The following is an 18,605-nucleotide window of genomic DNA, read 5'->3' as shown; positions in this document are numbered from 1 at the left end:
ATGTTTATTCATTTCGTAATATATTCTTTATGCAAATTAGCACCTATTGGAGGCGGCTACCCTACAAGTCAATGTGCCATAGCTTAAAGTGGATCTGTCGCAAGATTTCGCTATGTAATCTGCATCTATAATTAAATATATCTCTTGAGCCTGATGAGGCTAGTATAATTATTTTGATAATCGATCTCAGAATACCTTTACAATCCCTTTTAAAAGTTTATAGTCAATTTTTACCGGCAGAGCCTGATTGACAGCTTGTCAGTGCTGTTACTCACAGCTGGTACTGCTCAATCTCCACCCACCTAACCTGATTGACAGTTCCTCAGTGTCTCTTCTCTGCTGAAATCTCACATTGCTCAGTACAAGCTGCAGCTGTACATCAGGATGTGTGTTTGGACAGAGATAAAAATGCATTTGAACTCATGAGTCCTCTCACTCTTTAGCTGGGCACCAGCCTCATCAGGTTTAACAAATCTATTTAAAGATGTATGTAGTTTTTATTGTGAAATGAGGTGACAGACCAACTTTAATGAGCCTTGCAATATGGTTGACATTCCAATGGGTATCACCAGCCAGTATTTATTATTTTTTTCTGGGCAATAGTTAATTTACAAACTTTTTTCTCAAGAAAATTGCCAATAAAATTAAAAGAAATACTCCTCCTCCCATCATAGCTTTTATCTTCTTAATATATTGCAATAATCATATTATATAGGGCTGTGTACTTTCAATTGCATATTTTGCCTTTCTACCCAACTAATTCTTCTCTTTTCCATTAGGTCTATGACGTCATGTGATTAAAAACTGACTAGCTGTACCTTCTAAGCGCTATGTAGAAACAGGAGTCTCTTTGTTCTGCATGAGTCAACACTGCAAAAGTCTATCAAAGGGGGGTGATGGAGCAGCTGGGTCAGGAGGTGAAGAGGGGGATGACTCATGCAGGGAAAGGAGACTTCTTGTTTCTAGGAAGAGCCGAGAAAAAGAGAAGAATTAGCTGGGTAGAAAGGCAACATGAGCAACTGTAAGTAAATAGTGCTGTATAATGACTTTGGTATATTAAGAAGATAAAAACTTTAATGGAAGTGCTTCGTTAAGGAGCGCCAATGCCCCAAACACTATATTAAGGAAGTCTCACTTAGTCATCCAAGCCCCACTGCACTCATGAGGGATATCTACCCGGACACAGCTGTCTGTACATGTGTGTCTTGCTCAGTTAATATCCAAATTTGCATGCTTCAAGGCTGGTAAAAGGGTCAGACAATGACTTAGCTACCCCCAATAGGAGGCATTAGTAAGATTCCTTCTGAGATAGAGCTAATTTGCATACTCTTTCCATCGAGCATTGACAATTTGACTACATAATAAGCAGATCTCGTTAAGGGTAGGCAGCCCCCAACCTTTCCCATTGCTAACCTATTTTTAAAATGACTCAAAGAAAAGAGCGATACTTTATTGGATAAAAGATCTGATTCTCCGTCGCTACTGAACACTCACCTAACTATATAGGAATCTAGGTATGAATGGCTCTGGGATGGAGGTACGCACAGAAATCCCACACACTGTCACTATCCTCCAGCTTAGTTTACAACATATCCTTCTTCACGTAAAAAAAACCATGGAAGGCAAAACGTACTGTTACTCCCGAAACACAGCAGCACTAAATATCTACATATCATGTCCCATAATAATGCCCTGTCATCCCTACCAGATGGCAGCCGACATGTTAATCACAGCACAAGTCATTCTTACATTATAAGGTAAGTCACAACCTTCGCGAACAAACGTAATTTCATAATTCGATCACACATTCCTCAATCTGTCAGACTTCTAGGCTGTGTTCCGTGTTATACAACCTCACATGCGCCTCTTTACATGGACCGGCAAATAATAAGGCTTCTTTACCTAGTGCTGTCCGTTACGACATGCCTTAAAATAACATCCTTTACCCTCCTTTGATGCTGTGCTGCTGGTTTCCTAATTTCCCAATCCAAATACCAAGTGACATTAGATAAGGCAACAGTGTACTCGACTTTCTAGCTGCGCCCAGCCAATAAAAGACATAGGAATGGTTAAATGAATGCACTCATTGTGCGCTGTCTCTTCATATCCAGGCTTCCAAATGACAGTCATATGCCACCAGCTGCAGGAGGCATGTCTGCTATGTCAATGGCTCTAATGTAGCATAGGACAGGGGAGCTGAGAATTAACCCACTCCCTGCCTTACTGCGTGCCACTACTCAGACGCAGTATTGGAATCGTCTCCGCATTTTTCTTCTTCTTTCTTTTCACATTGATTTATATTATTGGATTTGGAGACGATTCAATAAGATTTTCCCTTATATTCTGTGTAATAAACATCAACACTTGTTCACAATAACAATAGATAAGGCTGCGTTCACACTAGCGTTGTGCGCTACGCACAACGCACGCAAAAACGTGGCAAAACGCACGCAAAAACGCTGCGTTTTGCGACGCATGCGTCGTTTTTTGCCGAAAATCGGACGCAAGAAAAATGCAACTTGTTGCGTTTTCTTGGTCCGACGCTTGCGGCAAAAAAGACGCATGCGTCGCACAACGCAACAAACAAAAACGCATGCGTCCCCCATGTTAAATATAGGGGCGCATGACGCGTGCGTCGCCGCTGCGTCGCCCGACGCTAACCTGATGCACACTAGCATAATGCTAGTGTCAACGTTACCTAACGGAGCGGTGGAACGTACTGCTATAAGATTAGAGCCAAGCCCACTGTATGTAGTCTATACCTTTCATCTACATGCATTGTGCATAATGTATCCTGACATACTTGTTGTCAGTTGTCACCCCCAGCATGCAAACATAGGCATAGTACACAGTAGGACATAAATATCCTTAGTAAATAGATGGATTCATTTTTTTAAGAGAACTTTGTCAAAAGTGTTCAGTTTTTGCTCCTATTTCCTTCCTGCTGCTTACCCGAATATTCCATTTTTTGTTTGTTATCTCTACGCTGTTCCAAATATATGGGCTTTTTTACTTAGTGCTAATTTTTAAAGTCAAGGGGTGTGGCTCACAAAATTCCCTGGGAGTGAGGCTCAGAGGATTCCCCAGGGGCAAAGCTCAGGGGATTCCCTGGGGGCAAGGCTCACAGGATTTCCTGGGGGCGTAGGTCACAGAATTTCTCAGGGGCAAGGCTCAGGGGATTCTCTGTGGGCGTGGCTCATAATATTCCCTGGGGGCATGGCTCAAAGAATTCCACAGGGGCAAGGCTCAGGGGTTTCTCTGGAGGCATGGCTCATAAGATTCCCTGGAGCGTGGCTCACAGGATTCAATGGGGACGTGGCTCACAGGATTCCCTGGGGGCATGTCTTTAGGTTGCTCCTTATTATTGCTCTATGAGCCATACTCTCTTAGTGAAGGTAGAATAATTACCACTAAATAAAAAGACCCATATCTCTGGAAAGTGTGTCAGATTAAAATAAAAAACCTGAATACTCAGGAGAGCAACAAGAATAAAATAAGAGTAAATCTGGCGGCCACTTTTGCCCTGGTGATATTAGTTTTATGGGACTGCTAGTTATACATTTCTCTTTTATCTTAAAAGCAATTTTAATTAAAAAATGCCACTCGTGGCTTATAAAAGAATGGAAAATGTCACATAACCACCCACAGCCCTCTGATGGCAGGTGCAGACGACCGTATTTCCGGTCCAAGTGCGATCCAACAAAACATATCAAACTCTGACCAATGTTATGCTATGGGGCTGTGCACATGTCCATTTTTTTCCCCTGGCAGAGCCTTTCTTAAGAAAAATCACAGCATGACTGAGTTGGATCCAGTAATGAGATCGCACTCGCCCATGTAAGTCAATGAGTCTGTGTAAACCATCAGCTGCACTCGGACGACAATATTTGAGTGCAGTCCAATTTTCATGGAAAGACAGGATGGAGAAGATGGAGAATTTTTCTTTTCCATCTTTCTCCTCATCAGAGAAAATGGGATCACACTATGAGCAAACTCTGATCAGAGTGTAATTAGCAGAATCAACCCAATTCTCTCGGATAAGAGAAAATACTGTCCCTGGCCTAAGAGATTCCTTAAGAAACCACAGAGAAGGGAAAGGGTAGGTCCAACAGTTTACACCATTTTAGATATAATCTATATCACGAGTTAAGAAAATTTGAAAACAAATGACGTGGGTATTTTATGCTGATGCGGAATCACACTATGCCTTTTGACCTATTGTCATAATAATATAAATAATATCGCAGTCGCTACACCCAAATCTCCCAATGTTCATGACTAACACACTCAACTGTGTCTTCAGCTTCACAACTGAATATCAATTATTAACTTGTTACATTTAAATTAAGAAATGTAGCAGTTTACTCTACCATTTGTCTACTATTGTGTGCCTGCAACTCATATGCGGATCCATGCATCTCCATGGTAACAGAACACAAACAAACCTATGTAGTTCAATTCTGGGATCATACTTGCTTCCATTCCTAGGATCGCTCGTTAATAGTGATGAGCGAGTGTGCTCGTTACTCGAGTTTTCCGAGCATGCTATTATGAGCGTAGCAAAGGCTGGACTCTTAAAATGCTCAGTTTGATATCAGATGCAAAATCTTTGGAAAAAAGTTATATATACAGCCACTTAAGTCATTAAGTACATTTCTCCCTTTTAACTGTCACATAAATAGGTTGCGTGTGCGATAAAGGAAACAGAAGAAATTCCCTATAACATGTCTGGCATCTGGAGTAGCCTTCAACACATTTCCAACCACATGATTTGTGATACTTCGAAGGTGCAAAAGCGGCACAGATGCACGGCAGCGTCTGCGATCATTAAAGAGCCGGCATCCACTGTAATGCTGCTGTCTTTAGCCCAGCTCCTAGCATTGGCGCAAATGTTTACACCGACCATATGGAAGTTGTAGCAAAAAAAGTCACAATGATGTACAAATATTTCGCTTTGGAGCAGTAACTCCGGGTAGGAAAAGGTAAATCAGGAGAGGAATAGTACGAAATGAAACAATCACAAAAAACAAATGGAAAAAAAACAAATGGAAGTTAACATTGCGGTCACAAGATATATAGCGCTATGTCTGAAGACTGTTCATAGCTCATTAACACGACAAGGCTGCTAAGGCTCGGAGCGTGCGAGGCGTCAGATGTGGAAGCACCGGGAATATCAGCATATTGCCAGCTAGCGCTCATTCATCCCAGCAGCTGGCACTGACTCCCGCACTGGTGCAGGCTGCTTGCTAGTGACAGTGCTGGGTGATAGATCCCCTAGATGCAGGATTCTGAGCTCTTCCCATATGTGACAGACAAAAAGAGCATGCTAGCAACTCAAGTACATGGGAGCGAAAAAGAGCAACCTGCGCTAACACTGCTGACGCTATGGGAGCAATGTGCCGGGGAAATGTGACAGTACTTCATGGTGAAATGTATTGGTGTAATACTAATACATCATTTATACACATTATTACTCTTCATTTCAGGAAGAAGCATGGAACACAACCTATAGGGGAATTGGACAGATGGAGAAGAGTTTGTTGCTGAGTATTTATCTATCTATCTATGTATCTATATATCTACAGTGAAGGAAATAAATATTTTATCCCTTGCTGATTTTGTAAGTTTGCCCACTGACAAAGACATGAACAGTCTATAATTTTAAGGGTAGGTTAATTTCAACATTGAGAGATAGAATATCAAAAATAAAATCCAGAAAATCACATTGTATAAATTATGTACAATTATTTGCATTTTGCAGTGAGAAATAATTATTTGATCCCCTACCAACCATTAAGAGTTCTGGCTCCTGCAGACCAGTTAGACGCTCCTAATCAACTCGTAACCTGCATTAAAGACAACTGTCTTACATAGTCACCTCTATAAAAGACTTTTGTCCACAGACTCAATTAATCAGTCAGACTCTAACCTCTACAACATGGGCAAGACCAAAAAGCTTTATAAGGATATCAGGGACAAAATCATAAACCTGCACAAAGCTGGAATGGGCTACAAAACCATAAGTAAGATGCTGGGTGAGAAATAGACAACTGTAGGTGCAACAGTAAGAAAATGGACGAAATACAAAATGACTGTCAATCGACATCGATTTGGGGCACGTACAAAATCTCACCTCGTAGGGTATCCTAAAACTACACAGGGGGAACTTGTTAATGATCTCAAGGCAGCTGTGACCACAGTAACCAAGAAAACCATTGGTAACACAATATGCCGTAAAGGTTTAAAATTCTGCAGTGCCCGCAAGGTCCCCCTGCTCAAGAAGGCACATGTGCAGGCCCATCTGAAATTTTCCAATGAATATCTGGATGATTCTGTGAGTGATTGAGAGAAAGTGCTGTGGTCAGATGAGATGAAAATTGAGGTCTTTAGCATTAACTCAACTCACCGTGATTGGAGGAAGAGAAATGCTGCCTATGAACCAAAGAACACCATCCCCACTGTCAAGCATGGTGGGCGAAACATTATGTTTTGGGGGTGTTTCTCTGCTAAGGGCATACGACTACTTCACCGCATTAATGGGAGAATGGATTGAGCCATGTACCATAAAATCCTGAGTGACAACCTCCTTCCCTGGGCCAGGACATTAAAAAATGGATTGTGGCTGGGTCTTCCAGCAAGACAATGACCCAAAATATACTGCCAAGGCAACAAAGAAGTTGCTTAAAAAGAAGCACATTAAGGTCATGGAGTGGCCTAGCCAGTCTCCAGACCTTAATCCCATAGAAAACTTATGCAGGGAGTTGAAGCTCCGAGTTGCCAATCAATAGCCTCAAAATCTTAATGATTTAGAGATCATCTGCAAAGAGGGAGTGGACCAGAATTCCTCCTGACATGTGCGCAAACCTCATCATCAATTACAAAAAACGTTTGACTGCTGTGCTTGCCAACAAGGGTTTTGCCACTAAGTATAAAGTCTTGTTTGCCAGAGGGATTAAATACTTATTCCTCACTGCAAAATGCAAATAAATTTATATAATTTATACAATGTGATTTTCTGGATTTTATTTTTGATATTCTATCTCTCAATGTTAAAATTAACCTACCCTTAAAATTTGTCACCATGAAAATGTAGTTAAATCTGCAAGCACCATGTTATAGAGCAGGGGGGTTGAATAGATTAACCTACCCTTAAAATTATAGACTGTTCATGTCTTTGTCAGTGGGCGAACTTCCATAATCAGCAACTGACCAAACACTTATTTCCTTCACTCTATCTATCTATCTATCTATCTATCTATCTATCTATCTATCTATCTAATATCTATTCATCTATCTATTTCATATCTATCTAGCTATGTATTTATCTATCCATCTATCTATCTATCTCATATTTGTATATCCCATATCTATCTATCTGTCTATCAATATTGGAAAAATTGGGGCAGCACAGTTTATCAAACTACTGTAGTGGGTGCTCAGGCCTCCTCAGTAACGCGTCCAATACTTGCCCCAATCCAGATAACTGAAATAAGGAAGGTAGCACTCCATTTTCTGCAGAAAGTCATGGATTAATAAAAGGCATTTTCACTTTTTTCTCCTTTTGTAGGAGAGTGGCCATTTTTTGAGTCATACTTAGCAATGGCTTTCTCTAGGGCATGGAACTTGCACCAACCACTCCTATGGCGCTGAATCAGTTTTCTGTGATGCTCTCCATCTATCTGCCTATTTTATGCCTTTATTACTACATGTATTTCCTTACATCACAAAGCTGTTCTATTCTCCAGCATATCTGCTTTTAAATAATGCAGATCACTGTGGTGTCTTTAGAATAATGGCCATTAAACATTGTTTGTTTTTTCACTATTATTCATTAGGAGAGAAAAAAATAACTATTTGCAGAAGATGAAAGTAACTATGTTGCAGAAAAAGCAGAAACGTGTCTTGTAGTGTTGAATGCAGTGCAGCAAGACACAGGACAGGCTAACATGAAGCGATTGCGATTGCTTGGGTTGTAATTGACGCCAGGATTATATCATGTCGGACAAGCTGTTCTCCTATAATCAGCCCCATGGTGTCACAGTGACCTGGCAATCTGAGAAAAGCTTTTGCTGGCGCTTGGGGTTTGGCAATTCTTTCTTTGCTATAGTCCACAAAAGTTCAACTCCTAAACTACTAAGAGCTTCCCCTGCCGGCATGTTATCAGCCTTGCAGGGGTCTCCTTGGCACATACGCAAATAGCTAGACTAAGACGATAAAAGAAATTCTGTGCTGGACAAACATGCGACAATCACGATTAGCACGGGACACTCCTTTTTATTTGCTTCGAAATATTCTTAAGTACCTGAGATGATTTTGTAATTTCTCGGCTTTGAACTGCTTCTTCTGTTTGACAACAAACAAAAGTTAAGAAAAAATGTAGGCAGTCTCATGTAAAAGACACAATCATATCCCAATGAATTCTGCAAAATACGGTAAGAATGTCAGCTCTGCTGCGCCTGACAAACTCATATCTGATGGATCCAACTCAAATTATTATTATACAATATGCCTTTGACCTACAGCCTGCAACATTATACATGGAAATAGCCTAGGGGAATCCTGACCCTTCCCGACAGGTGACGTCGGGGAGATAGGATCAGGCGGGTAAGATACAAGCATTACATTCAAAATGGACTCTTTTAAAGATAGAATAAAATGAGATGTAGAGTATATATATTTGTACAAAATATGCCAAACTTTGTCTTGTGGGGTGTACAGTATTTTATAATGATCTCATGAATTGGACTGAGGATCAGGAGTAGACTGTACAAGTAAAATCAATTGACATATTTGGAAAGTACCAATGTTTGTGAATCTGACATGGTGCTACTTATGGAAGTTCTCCAGTTTTATTATTATGCTATATATTACTTCCACATGACGGAAAATTACATGGGTTAAGATTTGCCCAGTTGACCCCAGTAAGGTGAACTTTTCTCCTTGCAACCCATATAAGCTGATGAGTTATCCTGTAAGTCTGACATTCTTACATTTTTTCTTTTAGTCACCAGGTCCTATATCCACTCTACTTCTTGAGGAACCACGCTGTATCAAACCCACAGATTTCACACACAGGGATAACCCTACATTTACAGACACATTGGATTACTTAAACTTCCTGTCAAAAAGCTACAAAGTCATAAAAAGCCAAAAAGCAAACAAACAGCACGTGCAAACTGGTTTAATTGAGTGGTTGGAGATAGTTTGTTTAGTTTGAAAGGAAGTTGAAGTAATATAATGCCTTTATGACAAGTTCTTGTAAAACCATGGTGTTAGACTTAACTCTTCTGTTCAGAGAAATGGGCAAAATGTGCACCTGTAGATTTGGATGTTTACATCTTCATCCCAAAAAAATTCAATGACCTCGTGGGTCATGGTAATTGATCAACAGTGTAAAATCATTTTTCGTGTAGGCATGTCTGCACCTGAGCAGCTTCTTATAGAAGCACCTGGCATGCAAGAGGTTAAGTGAAATGATTAAAGAGTAGAATGTCCTTATCTTTTTAATCTAATTTCCATCCATTTATACAACATAGGTTTTATTAGGTGTATTAATGCTGATTTGCATTCCCAAAGGCATTTTCATTTAACACCAGACATTCCATGGTTCACTAAGAAATCACTGTTTCGATCTACGGCAGAAAATACATGAAGACATAGGGTCTTATGACCATGCCAGGGCAGCGATTTCGAAAAATGAAGTCACAGCCGTCCTAACATACTACATTTATATGTAAGAATAGTGAGTTATTTTGCAACTTTTCCATTTAGAGCTATTATTTTACACTGGCGTAAGGTCATACTGGCACTCATTATTTGGCACAAAATCATCATGAACAGTTCTCCTCTCCTAATTTATCTCACTCTCTTTCACTATGAGTTACACAGTACATCTGTTGGCATTAAATACTTCTGTATTACTTGGTTGTAACTCCAGTCAATTGCTCATAGGACGCTCTTGCTAAGATCGCAAGCTTAATTCCTCATATATTGACACCAGGTTCGGAAAGTATATTCAAACAAGCATCTTGAGATCATATGTAATGAATGGAGGTCTTGTTATGAGTTGTGACTTGGGGTATATTTTTCCATTATAATGGGGTTGAAAGGTGCAAATTAATATAATGTAGGAATACATGAAATGTCTCTTTGCAAAAAGTAGGCCTTTGCTTTGGCTGACATACACTATAAAATGACATTATTCGCTATATAAAGCTTCAGGTAGGGAACACATTGACTAGAATTTCCAAGCCAAGAGTTCGAATAAAAAGTAATTAAAATGAAAGCAATGAAAACCAATCTTGTACACAATAATACAAATACCGTGACATACACAGTCTTCTTCCATAATTCCCAAAAGTCCCGTTTCCTCTCTTTATAATAGTCAATCCGAAGACAACTGTCAGTTTCACCCATAGGTACGTAGCCTACTACATACACAAGAAGCATCCTAATCTTTGGATATCGCTGCTCAGATATTAGGCTACGTGACTTTTCCAGAGATTCTAAGGGCAACCATGTGTTGTAAGACTATTAAGAGTGAGGTGATAGACCATCAATATTCTATAGATAGTAAACAGGAGAATACTCAACCAGATGTCTATCGCTTTCTCGGTTATGAGTGGCCACCACCAGTCTCTAATCACCATGACCTCCCCCAACAAAACAATTTAAGTAAGGATATCTGGTAGGTAAGTGATTAAGCAGATATATTATAGATTCTTAAATGGATACATTATATATTCTTGACTTCTGATGAAAATAAAGACAATAAGCACCATATATGATGACCAAAGGGCCAACATGCTACTGTAACATTGTATCTGTATTATCGTATGATGAAAGGACCCAATAAGAAAACAAATTAGGATAACTCATACTAAGATGAGGAAACGAAAGTAATAGAACAAAAGAAATGGATGGACAAATTAAGAAAATCTGAATGACTACTCGAAATAGCTGATCAGGCTGATCTAATGAGAAACATGATTATGTATTGCCGGTAGGCTCCTCCTCAGTCTTTAGCCATACAAACTACTATCCATAACTAATGGTATCCTATTCTGGATAGAAACTCAAGGATAATGTATCAAAGGACCTTGCATACTTACACTACATCACTGTAATAATAACATGATTTAGCTGTTACGTAGGATGACTGTGGGGAAGAAAATTGTAGTAAGATACTAAAGACACTTGTCGAGCAGTGTGGTCCAGAATTCATTCCGTAAGAGACATTCAGAAGCCAGTGGTTAATGGTTATATTTAATCATGAGAATATGTCACTAGGAAAAAAGTATTAATAATACTTAGCTTCCCATAAAATTGTGTGTAAGTGAAATTGTCAGCCACACCTAGGACTGGTTTGAGACACTGCAATCTGTGTACAGTGCTTTGGAATATGTTGGTGCTCTATGCTTAATGCAAGTAAACGAATAAAGCAAGCGTCACATACAGTAAATGTATCCAGTTTAGCTCGTAAAGGTCTAATAAACATAGGACCTGAAAGCCAAGTGAACAAAAACTCATTTTGTAACATTTTAACCCTATGATGATGCCAGACTATACAGACCTAGATGCCACAGCTGCACAAGCTTCATCACGGGTGTAGAGGTGACAGAATAAGAGCGAGTGTACAAAATGCCAGACACTGTTCGAAATGTCTAGTGAAGGAAGATTGAAATGTAATATCTAGAGGTGAATCAAAAATGTAATTTATTAAATAGCCGCCAATTTGCATATGTGTCTTAGCAGCATGCTATCTATATATATCAGATCACTGTCCCGTGGTAATATTTTTACTGGACATCCTGAAATGCTACGACTGGTGGCAGCATAGTAATATAACAACATTATAAAAATGAACATAATGTTTGAAAGCTACCACAATAAGACCTACTCATTCAATAGAAATACAATGGAAATAGAGAAAGCGTACACGTATTCTTCCAATATTCCCAAAGGAGAATGTTATTAAACAGCAGTGGATGTTGTCACATCCATCATATTGGAGCTCATATTTTTGCCTAATTTTTGCCTTTTTGTGTAGCTGAAAGCATCAACATTAACGGTTATGATATTCTATCTGCAGATAAACTTAGTGAGACAGTGATCTCATTTACACATGCAGAAAAATGCAATATATACGGCAAATTCTCCAAAATTGGGCAGTAAAAATACAACAAGAGTTTGATTTGAGATCATCAATCTGGAAACAGATTGTTACAAATGATTAAGTGTACCGGAAGAAAATACATAAAACAGGACCAGAAATGATTGATTTGGTGCAAGCTATTAATATGAAGAAGAGTTTAAAAAAATAGTTTACATTGAGCAAATTTATATATTTGGAAAAAATGTAAATTAAGTTTGTCGGCATACAAAATGGCCAGAATAATCTTCAGGCTCAATGGGTAAAAGTTAACAGAGATGTTAATACATATATTCTGTTTGTTTATACGACAAGGTAAAGTAATATTCAAATAAAAGTGACCGAAACGCGTCAATCGTGTCATCCACATACGTAAACATAGTACATGGCTGAATAACGTACGCTTTCTTCCTAACACACAGTGATAGCGAACGTCTTGGCATAGTGAAGAAATGAGGTGTGATTTATAATCAGATCAGTCTGATGTTACATAATAATATAGAGGATTTTTTTTTCTTGTGGCAAATATGTGGTTGCTGTCTTTATCCTAATGTAGTGATGCGCATTTCTAATGTATACTGGGTAAAGGGAGGTTTCCTCGATTTTAACCTTCGCTTGCCTGAATGCACCTGTACCACAGAACAGAAGTTCTCCAGCAATGGACCGACTTACTCTATAAGCTCACAGCATATGTCAAAAGTAGGCCAAAGCACACAGTATACTAGGTTGCAATACAATTCAGCAAGTAAAGTGTTACAGCTATCATAGTTAATTACGTGAATTAAAATGGATAAGGGTTACTTTAGGTTGCATTTCTGAAATGCATTACACCAATGTAACCATATGTGTTTGATGGTTAATGCTAGGTGAAGACTTGATTATGCTCCTCTATTTCAAATATATGTATATATGTATACACACACATACATATAAACACACACACACATACATATATAGATAGATATGTATGTGTGTATATGTGCATATATATTATGTGCAGAATATATAAAATGCTTATTTCTAGTTTATCTATCTATCTATCTATCTCATATCTATTCATTATTTATCTATATATCTCATATCTATCTATTATCTATTGATCTGTCTATCTCATATCTATCTATCTATTATCTATCTATCTCATATCTATCTCATATCTATCTATTATCTATTTATCTATCTATCTATTATCTATCTATCTATCTATCTATCTATCTATCTATAATCTATCTATCTATAGATCTATCTATCTTTCTTTCTATCTATCTATCTATCTATCTATCGATGTATCTCATATCTATCTATTATCTATCCATCTATCTCATATCTATCTATAGATCTATCTATCGATGTATCTCATACCTATCTATCTATCTATCCCATATCTATCTATCTATCTATCTATCTATCTATCTATCTATCTATCTATCTATCTATCTATCTATCTATCTATTCTATCTTTTCCATATATCTGCATCACACAGATATATTATCTATTTATCTATGTTATTTCATATCTGTCAATTTATCTATCATCATTTTTTATACCCATGTCTTTGTAGTAATTTTTATCTGAATTATTTTTCTTTTATAGTACAGATTAGTGACACAGTAACTTACTATGAGCAATAAAAGAAATAATAGATCTATAGCTGCTACCCATCCTTACCACCTCTACTAACTGACAACTATTGAAAAACAATTGATGACTTGGTAAAAAGAAATGTATTCATTTTGTGAACCTGAAGTTTGAAATTTTGCAAATTGTCTTTATGTAAAAATGAAATAAAAAAATACAATTCAGCTAAAAATACAGTAAAATATTTATTTCAAAAGTGTAAAGAAATATGTTCAAATTATTTAAAGAGTTGAAATGACTTTTCCAGACTGCTTTTTTAGCCTCTCATCTATCACAGAACAGGTCTAGTCCCTTCTGCTATTTGCCCCTACATATTTGTGCCAGATGAAGGTAAGAGAGGTTGGGGTGACCAGTCATAAGTCAGGGATGGACAAGCAGGCAGTTTCTGGTCATTCTCTACTTGTCATCGATCAAAGTGACCCCAAACAACCGCCTTCAAACACAGTTCACAAAATGCCCTTTTAGGTTATCAGTTATTTTGGTGCTGAAAAATGTGACTAAACTGAACAAGACGATGAGTTGGAATATTTTTAAGGAATTTTTGTGGACTTGTCTATGGAAAAAGAGTGGACAGAGAGGCCTAAATAATTCTGCTCTTGATTTTTATTCATTGTAAAAAAAAAATTCACTTTGTAAAAAATAAACACATTAGACTTCAATGTTAGGGAGAGACTTTAACTCTTAGTCGTTTGGTAGTGGCTTTATATCTACTAGTAAAACTGAAAAAATGGTTAAACATAACATAGAAGAGTAATTAAAACTAAACAGATGTTAATTTTGTGGCTTTTTTAATTTTTTTTACTTTCCTGCACATATTTTTTTTTTACATTATTACATTGGAGAGTTTAAAACAAAATTCCACCCAATTTGAAGGATAAAGAATTATTTCCAACTGATGCTGCATTACACGGGCACCTGAAGAAAAATTGCTATTTTTCACTCCACTGTTTTTTTTTTTGTTATTGCCAGATGGAAGCTTTGAATTATGTGCGATATTTATTTCCTTGACAATGAATCAAGCTAATCTGTAAATTCCTTTACAGCCAATTCATTTGCTAGAGCTGACATGTGAATTCTGGAGGATACACCTGATGGAATGCAGATAAGTAAGGTTCATACGTTAAGGTTCCGCGTTCTTCCAACAGGTTGACAACACAAATAAAAATTGTACATTATTTTTATACATAAAAGAAAAAAAAAATGACAGCTCTTAAACTTTAGAAATAGAAATTAATTTCTATTTCCGAAATTGCTTCATTTGGAATTTATTTAAAATTTACAAAATCTGTCTCCAATCGTTAAAGTTTTTTTGTCTCTGATGTTTCATTAATGTAAAGCAAAACAAATATATTGCTTATACACGTGTCTAGCATTAGTTCACGTAATCTACGTACCCTGCCAAAATACAAGTAGCAAACTATTAAACCCATAATAAAAGTTGTCCCAATTCTCTCAGCTTTTTAATCTCCGAGACCGGAACAAATTTAGGATGACTTCTCATCTTCTCATCTCGCCACAATCCTTATTTTTTTTTTAGCCTTCTTCCCCTAGAGTGAGTTTTCTTCAGGTTTGCTGATCTTGCACTTTTCTCTTTTTCTCTTCTTTTTGGATTATTTTTTTATTTATTAATTCCAACCAGGGAATCGCACGTAGTGAAGAATGACTCAATAGTCATTCATTATGTATTGATCAGTATATGGATTCAATTAATTAACTGTATTTTGGACATACTAACTCTCCTAAAAAGTCTTTTTTATAGCTATATGTAACCTATTATAGACATTGCATGCCTTTATTGCATTATTTTGGAAATTTTCTCCCCTTGTTTATATATTGATAAAAACTAATTTAACCGAAAATGGTTCATACAACATGCATATTGTAGCTATGATTACTAAAAGAACTCAAAAACACCCAAACCTAGTAATAAAAGTAAGACACCTAGATATATGATTCCTTTAATGTCTATAATTCTGCAATTGAGCATGAACAGATATGGGTAAAGTGGTGTTCCTATGGGTTTGTTCAGCATCACAATGCATTACGTCCAAGTTTTCTAGCCATATTTAAGAATTGCTCTTTCTGTTCAGGTTCACGTTCCTTTCAGATTCATATCAGCTTACTGTATTATCAGTAGTAATCAGGGTCCCTCTACAGGAGATACCAAAATATGCCTTGATAAAATATGGGAATTATCCAGCTCTTGAGTCTTTAGGATCTACATTTTCTAAGGGGTTAATGAACTTTGCCCTCCGACAATTTAATTTTTCATCTATTATGTTTAAAAAATAATAGATAACAGATCTGTCATGTTTTTACATTGTGAGGAATTACCAGTGAGATTTTTCAGGATGTGAAAAACTTGATAACTTCTAATCTAAAAAAGAACTTCCAGGTGAAGGTAAAGGGTTTATTTGTAAAAAATTAGATTAATGTCAGTTTGTTTCCAAAAGCGATATAACCGAATACTCGTTATTGATATAGTAGTTTGCTTTTTGTATGTCATACAGTTAACTTTCTATGTTTTAGCCCACTCTTAGATTAGGATAAGAAGATGCAGCCGGCAGCCTGCGTATCACCATGTGCATGGTACAGAGACACCGGCTTGTGTGATTAATTATCAGTTGTTACTGGCCTCGCAATAACATTTCAGCTTTCCCGTCAATAGCAGCATACCAAGATGCCTTTAAGGCGGCCCCCAGTGCAGGAAAGACTCTGGGGAGGACGCCAAGACACGGCCTTGCAGTGCGAGTGAGAGAAACAGGGGGAAGAAAAAGTGATTATGGATATGTACTGAAGAATGTAGGAGACTTTGAGTGAAAAGGGGTTAAGAAAAAAAGTTAATCGGAACAGTAGGATGAACAGGAGACATAAGGAAAGAAAGAAATGATGGAATAACAAACCAAAAAAAGAAAAATTAAGAGTAGCTTAACTGCCTGAGCTATCAACCATCCGCTCTGAGCCTTGAGCAGTTTCAACAACACAGCAGTTCAGCTCATCTGAGTACTGGGGGAAGCTGTGTTCAACCACATGAAGTCAATTAAGATCCTAGGAGAGGGGCCCCTCAAATTTCTATCACTGCAAAATCAGTGAAAGGAAAAAGGAAAGAGTGGATGTGGTTTTAATTCCACTTTTGATTACTTTCGCAGAAAGGATGCTACGGGCTAATTGTTTTGCATTGCATAGAAATTTCATTGGTTTTTTCACTTCCCCCTTTTCTCTACAAGTAAGGACACAACTAGTAATTAACTGTTATTTCAGGTAGCACTTCATTCATAAGTAAGCTCTGTTCTCTTCCCAATAATTACATATATGAACGAGAGACATCACAGAAACGCCAACGTCCCATACCAGGTCTTAAGTGAAAAGTGAAATAAATTGCTGAATATTAATCTATGTGATAGACAGGTCATGAGAACATTATCGTCTTTAATTCTAAAATTTCACTTTGCAAGCAAGTAAGGAAAAAAGGAAGCACTCACCTGTTGGGACATTCTGAAGAGTAGATTGGCATCACAGTTCTGCCATGCCCCCATGTACCCAGGCTCGCTTGCCGGTGTCCTCGTTCCGAACTGCATGGAGTTGTCAGGGCAAGAGTCTCTGAATGCTCGGTCTCTTGCCCTCCTGTTCCGCTGTCGGTCTCTCTGTACGTCTCTTTCTCTCACATCCACTTCTGCTTCTTCTGACTGAAAAGTGAAGGTGGATTTTTGAGCCTCTTGGCATTCAGTAGCACAAGTGTGGAGTAGTTACAGAGCTGCATGTAGGCTGCATTTCATTTAGGGAAAGAGAGTAAAAAAGGGTAGGAGAGGATGAGGAAGGGGGTGGGTGGGAGGTGAAGTAGCAAGGAGGGATGTGCTGCTGATGGTGGGGGGGTGAGAGATGCAAAGCTTATTTTGCACCTTCCTCACAGATACCCCTATCATTTATGCATGGATTGTGACTCCCCAAGGCTCCTCTTTGCTCAGTCTAACAGCTGCTTGTCAGGTGTGCATGTAGCACTAAAAGAGAAAAAAATTGCCTGAGACCAAGGAACAGCTTTAAGGATGTCACAGGCTAGAGGAGCAGAGAGTCAACTGCACTGTTCCACTGTCAGGCACTAAATGACATCCTGCACTAACCTCTCTCAGCCTACAGATAGCCATACACACATAGACACGCGCACACAGTCACTGATCACAGGCAGCTGGGAGGGAAAAGGTTCTGGCCCTTTCTTACAGCCTTTCTTGTTTTATCTTCTGCTTTTCTTCAATAATCTGTCAAGTTAAGAATGCCACATTTGACACTCATCAGTGCCACACTACTCTTTGTACTTCTTTTTTTAATTCTTTCGCCCCCTCCCTTTACCGCTATAAAAAATGAAATTGAGGAAAAAATGAAAAATCCAATAAACAATGAGAAAATATTCCACTGATTTGCCGAGCGCCAAGTTATCAATACAAACCATTCCTATGCAGACTAAATAATAAACAGTAAAACAAACACCAGATTTTTTTTTCTTTGATTTATGTGCCGGGTGTAATGTATTCAATTAATTTTCTCACATTCATGAGAGTAAAAGACTTAAACTGCCTAACAAAAACTGATATAAACAGAAAGTACAAAACAATGATAAACCGAGTCACAATACTAATTATCAACAATACAGAAAAAAACAAACCATAAATATGAATCTGGCTCTGAAAAGAGAATAGTGTCAGCACCGAGAGGGTTAAACCTTGACCCCAGTGATACCTTTGGCCTGTCAGTGCCCCACACATCACAGTGTTAAACAAGGACCCTGGACAAGCATGGAGCATCTCCTCTAAAAAGTTCCCT

General features: G+C 38.0%; 1 protein-coding gene across 2 annotated transcripts in view; it reads right to left on the bottom strand.

The window, feature by feature from the left end:
* Nucleotides 1–18,605, bottom strand: part of BNC2 (basonuclin zinc finger protein 2) — a 1,179,347-nt gene that overhangs the window by 438,369 nt on the left and 722,373 nt on the right. For both annotated transcript variants that reach the window (XM_069766293.1, XM_069766303.1), the window contains exon 3: nucleotides 17,273–17,476. In XM_069766293.1, the coding sequence (XP_069622394.1) occupies nucleotides 17,273–17,476 (204 nt within the window). The remainder of the gene's footprint in view (nucleotides 1–17,272; nucleotides 17,477–18,605) is intronic.

Source organism: Ranitomeya imitator, chromosome 1 (genome assembly GCF_032444005.1).
Source record: "Ranitomeya imitator isolate aRanImi1 chromosome 1, aRanImi1.pri, whole genome shotgun sequence".
NCBI classification, from domain to species: domain Eukaryota; kingdom Metazoa; phylum Chordata; class Amphibia; order Anura; family Dendrobatidae; genus Ranitomeya; species Ranitomeya imitator.
The sequence above is the reverse complement of the archived record's forward strand: the minus strand, read 5'-3'. Positions and strand labels throughout refer to the sequence as shown.